The 13962-nt window shown below is 46.4% G+C and overlaps 1 protein-coding gene across 1 annotated transcript in view; it reads left to right on the top strand.

Moving 5' to 3' along the window:
• Positions 1 to 13962, top strand: part of LOC146771977 (RNA helicase MOV-10-like) — a 177730-nt gene that overhangs the window by 69750 nt on the left and 94018 nt on the right. Inside the window, exons 4-6 of the mRNA XM_085640275.1 lie at positions 945 to 1062; positions 2360 to 2551; positions 3102 to 3176. Coding sequence (XP_085496401.1) covers positions 945 to 1062; positions 2360 to 2551; positions 3102 to 3176 — 385 coding nt within the window. The remainder of the gene's footprint in view (positions 1 to 944; positions 1063 to 2359; positions 2552 to 3101; positions 3177 to 13962) is intronic.

The following is a 13962-nucleotide window of genomic DNA, read 5'->3' as shown; positions in this document are numbered from 1 at the left end:
CGTTCCTTCGAGGTGAAGTTAGTGTCCATGGTGAATCCAAGTGACTTGGCATTTGATGAAAGTGGAGGTTCCCAGCAGTAAAAGTTCATGTTGTTGAGCCAGATTTGAATATTATCTTGTTTATTGTTCTTGGCAAATGACAGGAATTCTATCTTGGTTGGGTTGAGCTTCAGGTAGGTGCTTGATATCCAGGTCTGGATGATGTGCACGCTGTTTGAGGCATTGCATGTCTGAAGCAGAGGAGATTTTCGAGTAGAGTTGTGCATCATCGACATATTGCTGAATCTTGATGCTGTTATTGAATTCGAGTACCAAGCAGTTCAATGTATAGATTGATGTTTGACACAAGAGAGTATGGAGCCCTAGGAAACTCCGCAGGTGATGGGGATCTTTTGTGTTCTTGGTGTGCCTATGTTAACAAACTGGTATTGATTGGAAAGGTAGCAAACCAGCCAGTGAAGGGCATTGCATGTGAATCCCATTGAAGATCCAAGGATGCATATAAGGGTGGGTTGGTTGACTGTCTAAGGTAACGGAGAAGTTCATCAATGTTTGAGGGCAGGGGTTATCTTCAACTGTGGTCAAGAGGACATCGGCTATGGTTTTTGCTTTTTAGGAAAGGTTACTGTTGTGGTGAGCATGCCCACTCTTTCACTCCTTTAACATTGCAAGTTGGGACAACCAATAGTCTTTTTGCATAGTTGCAGATCTATGCCCCAATCATGCACACTCCTACACAGTGTTTGGTCAACACCCGATAGAGTATGCCACCTACCGCAGAAAGGTATCATTTCTAAATGTTGAGTCTTTTGTGTAACAGAAAATGATTAGTGCCAGGCTTTAGGGCGTACAAATTGTTGGAAGAAAGATTAAATTAACTGATATTTAGAAGTTGGCGACCTTTTGCAGTAATAAGGTTAACAGTGCTGTTTTGTCTCATTAAGGTCCCATCCAGATATCCTCAAGATACCAAATGAGCTTTTTTATGATGGAGAACTTCAGGAGTGTGCAGATCAGATTCTGAGCCATTCTTACTGCAATTGGGAGCATCTACCAAAGCAGGTAAGCACTTGCTTCCAAATGAAGTTGCATTCATTATGCTAGTGTGCTATTTCATGATTGTGTCATGTATCTAATATTTACAAGGCCAAGTTTGTTCAGTAGCAATGTTCTCGAGGGGTTTGTTTCGGGAGGTACAATCTGCATAAAAGCATTTTTCATTATTTTTTTACATTATTTTGTCCGTGATCTTGCGGTAATCTGAAAGTATTCTTGTTCCTGACTACGTTTCGCTCTGCCATTTCATTTGTGGTTTCTTCAGACACTGAATTGTTAAGTGTAACTTGGCTGAATTCGTTAGTGAATGGGGCATTAAGGTTGTCAAAATTTCAAAGTATTGTGTGTTGCGGAACCTAACCTCGTACCAAGCCTCCGTACCATGTAAATGCCACAATAGATTATTTTTTCAGTTTGGAAATATTTATACATCTGTCCAACTCTGAAGTCCATATCATTGAGTACTCAAAACTAAATTTGTTATTTTAACTAATAAAAAGCAACCTGAAAGGACAAATGCTAGAGTGCATAGTAATCCAAGTTTCTGGTCTACTGATGCTGCTTTTGCCTTTTGCTGATTTAAATTTGTTGATTTCTTTATTTTTTACTCACTTTTTTTTTATTATTGCACTTAACCTTTCTGTCCTTCTGTTCTCGAGCTGTGATCCTCTTTCTCGTGCCTACTCATGGCTACTCTTCTGCATCTGCTAGTGAAAGTTAATCCTCTCTTGCCTATAGTTTCTGGGATGTGATCCGATCCACACCTATCATGTGAACAGCACCTCTCGAGGATCCTTTTTGTTCAGGGTCCATGTCTTTGTGCTGCTTACATCTCCGCTCACTGTTTCTCTGCTGCTTCTGTCCTTGGGATTCACTTCCTACTCGTTCTCTGCTTAAGACGTTTCTTGCCCTTCCTCCAGGCGCCTTTACGCTGTTGTGCTTCTGTCTGGTCTACAACTTCTTTGCTCCTTCGCACCTTCCGCCCTTGCATGCTGTCACCCTTCCAACCTTTGCAGCGACATTAAAGATGTTGAAAAGATGTCTGCATCCCTAGTCATTTTTGTCTAATCGTAGGAAAACATTTTTTTATTTAATTTGATTTTAATGCAAGATAATTTTTTGTCTACTCCTTTCCTGTTGTATTCGACCAGTCTTATTAGAGGTGTTATATCGTCAAGATTCACTAATTCACATACTGCAAGCATAGTAGTAGGGGAATTGTTCTCCAGTAAATAATTGTGTATACTTGAATGCATTTTCCTTGAATGGAAGATTTTAAAGTTAGTCCGGTTTTCACTTTTAGGGATTTCCAATCATTTTTAATGGGGTACTAGGAGAAGACCAGCGTGAAGGCAACAGCCCTTCATTCTTCAATGTGACTGAGGTTGATGCTGTGGTATCTTACCTCAAGAAACTGCTGGTTGCCCAGGGAAAGAAGGGGACGCCCAAACTCTCTCCTAAGGAAATTGGCATTATTTCTCCTTATCGGAAACAGGTAAGGCGTTGGTATAATTGCAAACTATGATCTTGTTTCAACATTTGTGCCACGTTGTATAGTGCATAATGTGACATTAAAAACTAGAATGTTACACTGATTAATGGAGAGTATCATCTTTTGTAAAGTAGTGTTGCTCAAGCCAGTGTAATTCATTTTGTGAGAAGACATTTGCCAGCAATACATAGAAGCCTGTTCATAATGCTGCCCCATTGTTCTGGTAAGGGAGATTGGCCTCTAGAGAACACACTGTTTTAGTCTCACTTTCTCTTAACCCGCTGCATTGGGATAGGGTTGGATATAAGTTAATTTCTATAGGAATACTCCAACCCAAGATACTTGTCTTGAGATGTTGTCCAGCATTGGAGAGAGAGAACATTTTTAGATAAGCCACTGTAATCCGTATCATTTGTTGCTTATTGTGTTTAATCATGCATTTGAAAATGTCTTCCTTAAATGATTCATGCAGCAGCACAGTCTGCCATCATGACTGATTTAATAAGCTACATTTGTGTAGTCTTAACCTATTTGCACTGTTGAATCTTTCCAGGTTGAAAAGATCAGGAAAGCCATAACTAAGTTGGATCCAGAGCTCAAAGGCATGAATGATATCAAGGATTTGAAGGTAAACCGCAGCTTGTTGTTTACATGGTAAATCATCTAGTATATGTTAACATATTTCATATCATTTGACCAGAGGGTGGATGCAGACTTGGCGTTCATCACTGAGGTCACTTGATAAAACCTGCACTTTTGCTGTATTCAAGTGATAAATAACAAATTTCACCTAATTTATTGGTGTTCAGTTACCCAACCTAGCGAGAATGGAAGGATAAATTGGCAAATTGTGACATTCAGAGCAAAGCAGTTCTCAGCAGTGGTTGCTTTACTTTACACAATCCAGAATTCTAGATCGGATTTTATACAAAAGCAGGTCAAAGAGGAGATACAGCCTTGCTGTTGGAGAGATTCACGAATATTCCTACATATCATCCATCTTTAAAAGCATGCAACTGAAATCCTATGTGCTTCATTTTACACTTGCATGAGCAATTCGAGTTGTATGGTGCTTCTGGAATTCTCAGTAAAATAGCTTTCTCTGTCTTACAATTTATGAGATATTTACAGTGGAAATGGTACAATACATCTTTTTACAGGGCTATTTTGTACTTTTTGTTTCAGAATACCTTCTTTGGTTCTTTATACCAAGGTTTGATTTCCATCTACTGTCACTGTTTGACTATATGTCAAACATTGTTAAATTAAATAAGTTCTGTACACTGTTGACATGTCACCTTCTGGCTACCTCCCAGTGCATGGTTACTACTGGTGCTGTCTTGCTATGGTTACAGTTGTCTCCATGATCAAATGTAAATAGAAACTGATGTATTTCAGTTTCTTGCTGTGCTTCCTCTTGATGTTACATGGACGGTGTGTGTGGTGTGTGTGAGTGGCAGGGTTTGTGTGTGACAGTAGTGCATGTTACATGCAGGACAGGCCTGATTGCATGTCAACATGGTTGTGCTTAATATTACAGAATACATATAACCGGAATAGAGCCTTTAAAGGACAACCATTTGAAAGGTAATGCTAACAGATACATGCATGTTTTCAGTGTAGAAACTCCACATGTTCTGACACCATTCAAATGATTATGGCAGAGAAGGGAACTTTCCAGTGTTGCAGCGTGAATCTTTTCCGGATCCACTATGCTGTGCATTATTCCGCCATCTAGTGGTTGAGTCCGGAATTGTAGTCTTTTTTTTTTTTTTGTGACTGATGGGTGTAGACATACCACTATTTGGTGGCCTTCAGTGACATCAACGTGCTTCCTCCGGAAGCTCCCTTTGGTCGCCATCTTCAGATTCTTTTTTTCTGCCGTTGGGTCTGGATCGATACGGAAGGAGCTCCAGAAGTTTGGAGAGAAGAATCTACGAAAAATAACAAAAACAGCAAGAAAATAACTTTATCGACATACTGGCCTTCGAGTCAGTGAACCGAGACACAGCAAAGAGAAAAAAGACCAAAGCTTCGACGTCCTACGGAGAATGTGCATACTGGGGGCTCCCTGTGCACGGTAATGGACAAGACGCCATTCAAGTTCTGCGACAATAGTCACCACAAGTACACACTGAAGGATCAGCATCCGGTCTGTAACCTTTACCTGCCGCTGGACCACCGAAGCGAAGATTGCGACGCATGCTCGGCATTCACCCCGAAGACTTTAAAGGTGAGAGAGAGGCACAGAAAAGCAAATTACAACATGCAGGGTCAAGGACCACTTGCGTCGCTTCGAGACCTGGTCCTCTCCAGTGAAGAAGAGGACAACGTCGCCGAAGGGCTTGGCGGCGCAGAGGACGCGCACGTCCCAGTCGTCGGTCGAAAAGAAAACTCCAAAGGAGGTAAGAGAAGCATCGACCCCCAAACAGTCAGCCGATCCACGAAAGAGTGACTCCAAGTCCTCGAAGGGAGCCTTGGCGTTGAAACATTTGATGACTGCAAGTGCGTCCAAGGACAAACAGTCTGTCGGTTCCTTTGACAAGGACTCCCAGACACGAAGACCCTAGAAAAAACAGTTGTCGGAAGAGCAGTCACAAAAAGGACTATTCAACATCAAAAAAAGAAAGGGTTAAACAAGCTTCAACGTAGACAAGCTACAAAAGAAAGGCAGAAAATCTCGACGCCGAAACACATGCGTCTGAGTTGTAAAAGAAAAAAAAAAGGCTTGAAGCCGAAATGGCGAGTATCTTGCAACGCAAGAAGGATTTCGACGAGAAAATGAAACAATTCAAAATTCCGCTGAAAATTTCGGCCGAAGGTGAAAGACGTCCAAGAACTAGATCTTCTGACGACGCCAGAACCGGTCGAGGAAGAAGAGTACTACTTCAAAGCCAAAGTAGAGGAAGAGGACCGAACATATCATGGTTCGGCGACCTCGGAGGCGCAAGACATGCAGTGGCAAGATCTTGACGCCGAATCACCAGAAGAAGGGTTGGACTCGTACCCCTCGAGGCCCTGACCACCAGATGACATTGGGATGTACAATCGGGTGATAAAGAAGGCTGAAGACACTTATGGAGTGCAGTTAGAGGAGGAAAAACCTCAATACTGTTTTCTCCTAGAGTCCTTGCTGCCTACACAAACAAGGACTCAATTCCTTCCCATGCTACCTAGTGTGCTGGACCAGGGTAAGGAAGCCTGTAAAGAATCGGCTGTAACACCAAGGGGTGAGAGAAAATACAAACATTCCTCAAAGGATCCTATGTATATCGGCGGTTCAGTGCCAGCTGATTCTATGATAACCTCCACAGCTAGGAAGAGAGCTAATATACCCACTAATGTGGGGCCACCACCAGACGACAGAAAGGAAAAGGATGGATCTCTTGGGGAGAAAGGTGGAACGAAGTGCGGCAATTTAGTGGCATATCGCAAATTCAAATGCATTAATCAATAGACATGCATATCAAAACTGGGAGGAAGTAGTGACCTACTAAAACATCTGCCAGACCAATTCCAAAGAAGGGCAAGCCACTTAGTGGAAGAAGGGAAGAACATGGCGAACACATGTTTAAAATCAGCCCTAGATGCAGAAGAAACATCTAGCAGACGGGGTAACTGAGAGAAGGCACGCCTGGCTAAGAATTTCAGGTTTCAAACCAGAGGTACAAAATAACATATTAAACACCGCGTTCAATGGTGAAAAACTATTCGGAACAGCTGTGGACGAGAAATTAAATCAATTAAAGAAAGAGAATGAGACTGCAAGGTCCATGGGGGCACTATAATCCAGAGGCATGCATAGGGGAGCACCATTACGGAGACCAGCAGGCAGAGGTAACCACCAGCCTGTAGCCTTACACCAAACATTTCAACAAGATTATCAAGGAGGAAGCCAGGGCCAGCAGCAGGGCCAAAAACAACAACAAAGTTGGCAATACCAACACTGAAGACAATCCTTTCAAGGGTGCCCTCGAGCAAGAGACTAACAACAAAGAGGGGGACAGCAACCCACCTTCAAGTGACTTCACTGCAAGAATTACGCACACTCAAATAAAATCTCAGAGGGTGCAACAACAGACAAACATAACAAAAGAACGTGTCCCAAAAATCAAACAATCCCTCCAACATATAAGATCAGTGGGAGGCAGAATAAGAAACTTCTTCCAGGAGATCAACAAAACACACTACCAATTTACGGTGCTAGCATTTGGACTGAAATCAGCATCAAGAGTCTTCACAAAATGCCTAGCAGCAGTAGCGGCCCACCTAAGAAGGCAAGGGATTCGTGTTTACCCATACCTAGATGACTTGTTAGTAAGAGCAAGCTTGTACAATCTTTGCAAAGAACACATACAGAAAGTCATAGAGACATTGCTCCAACACTGTTTCTCAATACACTGGGAAGCAATCGTCAATAGAACTAGAACAAGTAAAAATATTCTTAGTGGCAGAAATCAACACAATACTAGGGAAGGTATTTCCAAGCACGAAGAGAACATTAGTGATACTTAAGGAGACAAATCTATACCACAAGGGGCAAGCTCTGACAGTAAAGACAGTGGGCATACTGCTAGGGATGATGACTTCATGCATTCATCTAGTCCCAAACATTCGACTACACATGAGACCATTCCAGGAATGGATTCAACAGCAACGGTCACAAGCAACAAGGAGTTGGGAGGATCTAGTGGTTGTCACGCAAACAGTTCATCAAGAGATGGCATGGTGGAACAGAAAGAACATAGCACAGTGGAGACTTCTCACACAACCAACTCCAACCGTGACCATTACAACAGAGGCTTCCCAGCTAGGGTGGGGATCACACATGAACAACCTAAGAATAAGGGGATGGTGGACACAACAGGATGCAATAAAACACATCAACTTCCTGAAGTTAAAGTCTGTGTTCCTAGCCTTAAAGGCCTTTCAGAAAGAGCTTTACGGGAAGAGGGTGTTAATCCAAATGGACAATACAACTACCATGTTTTACATCAACAAAAAAGGAAGACCACAATAACACTATCAACCTTCGCCCAAGAACTATGGCGATGGGCAATCCCAAGGAAAATAGACTTGCTAGCAATACATCTTCCAGGGAAGGAACATGTAGAAGCAGACAGGCTGAGCAGGCAAGCCTCAGCATCCCACAAATGGGAAATTAATCCATTTGAAATCCTAAAGATATTCAAAAAATGGGGAACTCTGCAAATCGACCTATTTGCAACACCCCACAATGCCAGCACTTCGCTTCCAGGCAACCGTGCAAACTGTTCCTAGGGAATGCGCTATGGATAGACTGGTCAGGGACATTTGCTTACCCTTTTACCCCGATACCACTGCTACACAGGGTACTCAAAAAATGCAGGATCAGCCACATGACATTAATACTCTTAGCTCCTCAGTGGGCCGGTGAAACCTGGTTCTCCTAGATAATGGAGATGACTCAAGGGGCAATGCATAAGTTCCCCAACAGAAAGGACCTCTTAACAATGCAGAACCGGAAGGGTGCTACACCCAGAACCAGAGAGCCTAAGCCTAGCAGCATGGCTCCTGAGGACTTAGAATTTGCTCACCTCAGACTACCAGAGACCACAATGGCAGTACTCCGAGAAGCGAGAGAACCTACAACAAGGAAGTGCTACACAGCCAAATGGAAAAGATTCTCTCAATGGTGCCTTAAAGAAACTTTCAAGAAGGATCACAAGAGAATCAACAGTACTAAAATACTTAACATATTTACTACAGAATAAACTGAGCTACACATCTATAAGGGTACACTAAGCAGCAATCGTAGCGTACACAAGGGGAGAAACAGGGAAGAGTTTTATTCACATCCCAGGTGGTCAAAAGATTCCTAGAAGAAGTAAAAAGAATAGCACCTCCAAGAAAGATGCCACCACCTGCATGAAATCTCAATGTAGTACTAGCTCAAATGATAAAGGCACCATTCGAACCAATCCACAAAGCAACGCAACGAATTCTCACACTAAAACCAGCGTTTTTAATTGCAATTACATCACTACGTAGAGTAAGTGCATTGCAAGCTCTAACACTGCAAGAGCCCTACTTCCAAATACATAATGACCGAATCGTCATGAGAGCTGATCCACAATTTATGCCAAAGGTGGTATCCAAGCAATACAAATACCAAGTTTTTTCCAAAAACAAAAGACACAATCAGAAAGGGCATTACACGCCCTGGACACCAGAAGAGCAGTCATGCACTAAATAGAAAGAACCAACGAATACAGGAAAACAAAACAATTCTTTGTATCATTCACCAACAGTTTTCTTGGAAGACCAATCACAAAGAATACCATTGCAAGATGGATTACACAAGCCATACAGTTGTGCCACAACCAGGCAGGTCAGACATTACAAGGAGCACTGCACGCTCACTCAACAAGGAAGAAAGGAGCAACAGTAGCTTTTTTTTAGCAAATACGCCTATTCAAGAAATTGGGCAAGCAGCAACATGGTCTACAGTGCACACCTTCACAAAGCACTACTGCATGGATATTCAAAAGAAAAAAGAAACACAAGTAGGACAAAAGGTCTTACAACATATTTTCACAAACCAACACTCCGCTTGCACCCAACCACCACAAGACTAGAAAACCGCTACAAAGTTTATGCACAGCATAGTGAATCCAGAAAAGATTCATGCTGCAAAACGTATAGTTTCTTACCTGTCGGTGTAGTTTTGCAGCTTGAAGAATTTTCCGGATTCACTAGCGAACCCACCCTCCTCCGCCAGAAAGATGAGACAAGAGGAAGAAATAAATAAAACAAGAACGAACCTTTAAAAAAAAAAAAAGAATCCGAAGATGGCGACCGAAGGTGGGAGCTTCCGGAGGAAGCACAGCAGGACACTAAATGGTGGTATGTTGACGCCCACCGGCCACGAAAAAAAACACGAAAAAAGAGACCCTACAATTCCGGACCCAGCCACTAGATGCACAGCATAGTAAATCCAGAAAATTCTTCAAGCTGCAAAACTGCACCGACAGGTAAGAAACTATACGTTCTCTGCTCGCATAGTAATGGTAGCTGCAAGGGAAGATGACCTTGCAAAGTTCCATCTTGAAAGAAAGAAGGGACAAATAGTAATAGCTTCTGCATGCTTCAGTAAAGGGGCATTGACTGCACATATTTGTAGCAAAGCGGATTCCGAGCATTAGCGACCCTTTGGCACTCCATACAAAATTGTTGGTGATAAGAGTATTTAGGGCACTGCCGCAAGGGTGTTTTCAGACACATGAACAGATTGCTGAGGGTAGATGCTGAAGGACTGAATTCCGACTGCTGACTCAGTTATGGCTTAAGTATGTGGGTGAATACTTAATATACCTTTGCATAATTTAAGCTGAGGAAATCAATACAGCTATATATATGTTAGATGTTTGACGACAATATTTAGATACTTCAAGAAGGGACCAGATTAACAGATTTGGGATGTGAGGTGAAATAGGACGGTAGCTAACATGTGCCTTACTCTGCATATTATCTGGTGAGTTGCTTCTAATCATTCTGATGCAGATGATTTGTAGATAAATGCTGCTTAATACATAATCCTATGATAGTACATGCTGAGTTAAGGCTCTATTAGAGCATAAATCATTAGAGACAGACTGAGAGACACCTACTACTTCTCGTTTTCTCTGACAAATGTGCATTTCCTTGTGGGTCTATGATCTTCTACAGGGCAGGACCACTATAATATTGGGGTGGACACAACAGTGATGAGGAATTGGGGCAAGGGCATTACAAGCGATTATGTAAAAGAAAGGGTCCGTGCAGTCTTTGTGCTTACAGCGCCCAGACTGGATCAGATGCGGAGACTAATTGCTTTTCCATGATTGGCACCTCTGTGTCACAGCCTGATATTTCAATATAAAAATATGGTTCTCTGTTTAACTCGGGGCTAGGATTCCACGTTAAATTTCATTTTGTCGGGGGGCGTGGCCGAGCCGAGCTGCAAGATAGCCGCCGTGTAACGGGGCTCTGCCGGCCGAACAAACAATCCGTTAGCCCATCCGTTCTCTGCCTGACTTTTCGAGCAGTGGAGCTGCGGCGGGAGGCGCCCTGTCGCCGAGGATCCCGGCGGTGCTTCTGTGACAGAAATCGGCTGTGGAAATCCGGAGTTACGGGCCCTCGTGACTCCGGCTGCTGGGACGTTCCGCGCTGGGCGGCGCCGTCTGCTGCGCGAGGCCCTGGTCGGAGGCCGCGGCTCGTGTGGCGAGGTTGGGACCGACGTAGACGCCCGCGGAGTGCTGGATACCCGACGACTGCCACCATAGACGCAGCTGCGGACCCCTGCTGGCCTGAATGCGGCCCTCGCGGCGGCTCCAAGGCACACGGTGTGCGGGCCTGACGATCTGGCTGACTGGCCAGCGGAGACGTGGCCTGGCGCTGCTGGCGGGGCCGGTAAACCCCCTGAGAGACGAGAGGCGTGAAGCCTGATCCATATCTGCGATGTGACGACCCCAGCGTGCGGGCCTATGCTGATCCGTGCCCAGGCCTCTGACTGACATACGGCACTGCGAGTTGGTGGCAAGTGGTCTGGTGCTGGCTGGGGCCCGGGGCCCACGAGGTGCCGACTGCCCCATTTTTCCCCGGTGCCGGGGTGTGTAGGGCCCAAAGGGCGGCATGGGGAAATCCGACGCCAAGCAGTGGAAGCTCTACTTTGAGAAACAGGCTTCCCGCGGCGCGGTGGCGGCTCTGCCATCGCCACCGGTGGTCCCTGCAACGCAGCTAGACCCACCACCGGAGGACGATGTCAGAAGTATGTTTCGAGACCTTAAAGGGTGCCTCAAGGAAATCGATGGAAAGCTAGACTCCATGGCCCAGCGGCTTGATGGCATATCTCATAAAGTCGACCAGCACGAGGAGAAGATCGCTGCGGCGGAGGCGCGAATTGCCGACTGCGAGGAGAGCATTGGAGACACCCGGGAGCGGCTCCTTCGCATGGATAAGGTCCTGGAGGTGATTAGAAGGCGCAATGAGGATTTGGAGGCCCGCTCCCGAAGGAACAATGTTCGCATTATTGGAATTGCAGAATCCACCAATACTGGTAACATGGAACAATTTATTGAAGGAATGTTCCGCGAACTGTTTGGTGCGGACCTGTCGGCCATGTTCCTGGTCGAGCGGGCGCACCGCACACTGGGGCCGCGGCCCGTGCCTGGGGCGCCACCGAGGCCGATCCTGGCACGTGTTCTGAACTACCGGGACAGGGACACCATCCTGCGGTTGGCGCGTGAAAAAGGTGAGCTCCGATTCCAAAATATGGTCATCTCCTTATTTCCGGATTTTACACAGGCGGTGCAGGCCGCAAGGCGAGAATTTATACCGGCTAAAAAAATATTCCAGAAGTTGGGGACTAAATATGCCATGCTATACCCGGCCAAGCTGCGGATACACCACAAAGGGAAGCCTATGTTCTTTACGACCGCGGCGGATGCCCTCAAGTTTGCCAGGCAGGCGGAGCGCTCGCACCGTGGGCGAGAGGATGACCAGGGCACTTCTCCGCGTGGCCAGTTGAGTGACACAGAGTGACATAGCGTGTTATCCCTCTGAGAAGTGAAGAGATGCTGGATAACGTAACTGTAAGATACGTGGCCTGTAGCCGAGTATGGTAATCCAGGGGGCCCTTGAGGGCCGCGGGATGTGTCCCGAACCTATGCGCACTGGCTTGACTTGTCGAGGCCCGCACCGCTCAGGCACTATGGACCGCTGCTGGGGGAGGTCTGTCGGGCCGCCGTACGCTGTGGCTCATTGTACTGTATTTATCTAAGGCAGCACTGTTCGGCCACCCTGTCGTCTTTTCGACGGGGGTGTGAGCCGGCGACCCCACGCCCTGTGGGATGATTCCCGAGACATTGCTATATGAAAGTTCTTGTTGGGTGGGGAGGTGGGGGGGGGTTATTTCTCAACCTGTTTGGGGGGTTGGAGTGGGAGGGGGAGGGTTTTGGTTCTTGTTGGTTGTTGCTTTCTCACTGCGATTTCTTAGTGCACCACGAAATGGCGTCGCACCCGCACAGCAGGCTGATTGTATGATATCGCTCCTCCCGGGGACTGGGTGGCGGGGGGATCCCCGAGGGCCCCTGGTCTGTGGGACGCTGATATCCTTGCCACCGTATGGGACACACACATATAAACCTCCCTGACCGAGTTAAGATGCCTTACATGGAATATCCGCGGTCTTAACGACCACCGCAAGATACGCCTGGCGCAGGCGTATCTGACACGCCACCTCGTTGACATATGTTTCCTGCAGGAAACTCATTTGCCTCGGAGCGCTGGAGACAGGCTGCGAGGCGCTAGATGGGGCGAGGTGCACACTTCAGGCTGCTCCAGCTATTCCCGGGGAGTGGCCATTCTTATCCGTAGAGGCCTTCCCTGGCAAACGTTTAAGGTAAATGCTGACACAGATGGGCGCTACATAATACTGAGTGGGAAACTCTTTCACACGCCGCTGGCGCTAGTTAACACGTATGGGCCCAACTCGGATGACCCTGGGTTCTTCCGCCACGTCTGGCACTTGACACAATCACTGGGTGGCGGAGATTGCTTGTGGGGAGGGGATTTCAACGCCGTTTTGTCGCTAGACCTGGATAGGGAAGGGGCAGCCCGCACACATCACCCACAAGCTGCTGGCCTTATACGAGGCCTAATGGCTGATTATAATTTGCTGGATTCGTGGAGGGTATTGCATCCCGCGGTTAGGGAGGGCACCTGCTTCACCCCGCACAAAGGAGCCTGGTCCCGCCTAGACTTCTGGCTCTTGACCCCACAGGCACATGCATGGGTGTCTTCAGTTGCTCACAATGCGCGCACCCTCTCAGACCATTCCCCTGTCGAGCTGACTTTGAAAGTCCCCAAGCCATACATCACGCCCTTCACGTGGCGCTTACCGCCACAGGCCCTGTCGGACCCGGTGTTTCGGGAGGAAATTCACCAACACATACTAGACTACTTTGAACACAATGAGGGCTCCGTGACATCGCTAGGCACCCTGTGGGACGCATTTAAGGTGGTGATAAGGGGCCACTGCATTGCGGGACAGGCAGCAGTCCTAAAGACCTTAAGGGCTACGCTCGGTAAATTAGAAGAACGTCTGCACTCATTGGAGGTGCAGTACTGCTCGGACCCCTCGGCTGCTACGTTGGCAGCAACTCGCACCACGCTCACTGAATATCAAGCGGAGGCTGACAGAGAGCTCAAATTCCTGACGAAATATGCGACGGCCCGCCGATATGGGGAGGGAGATCGCCCTGGTAAGACGCTGGCCCTCCTGCTGCGCTCGCAGCGGCCCTCGACATTTGTCCCCGCTATGATGACTGGGGGAGGTGAAACCGTATATAGCCCTCCGGAAATACTAGATGCCTTCCGGACTTTCTACAAAGATC

Source organism: Triturus cristatus, unplaced genomic scaffold (genome assembly GCF_964204655.1).
Source record: "Triturus cristatus unplaced genomic scaffold, aTriCri1.1 SCAFFOLD_168, whole genome shotgun sequence".
NCBI classification, from domain to species: domain Eukaryota; kingdom Metazoa; phylum Chordata; class Amphibia; order Caudata; family Salamandridae; genus Triturus; species Triturus cristatus.
This window is presented reverse-complemented; position numbering and strand designations above follow the sequence as displayed.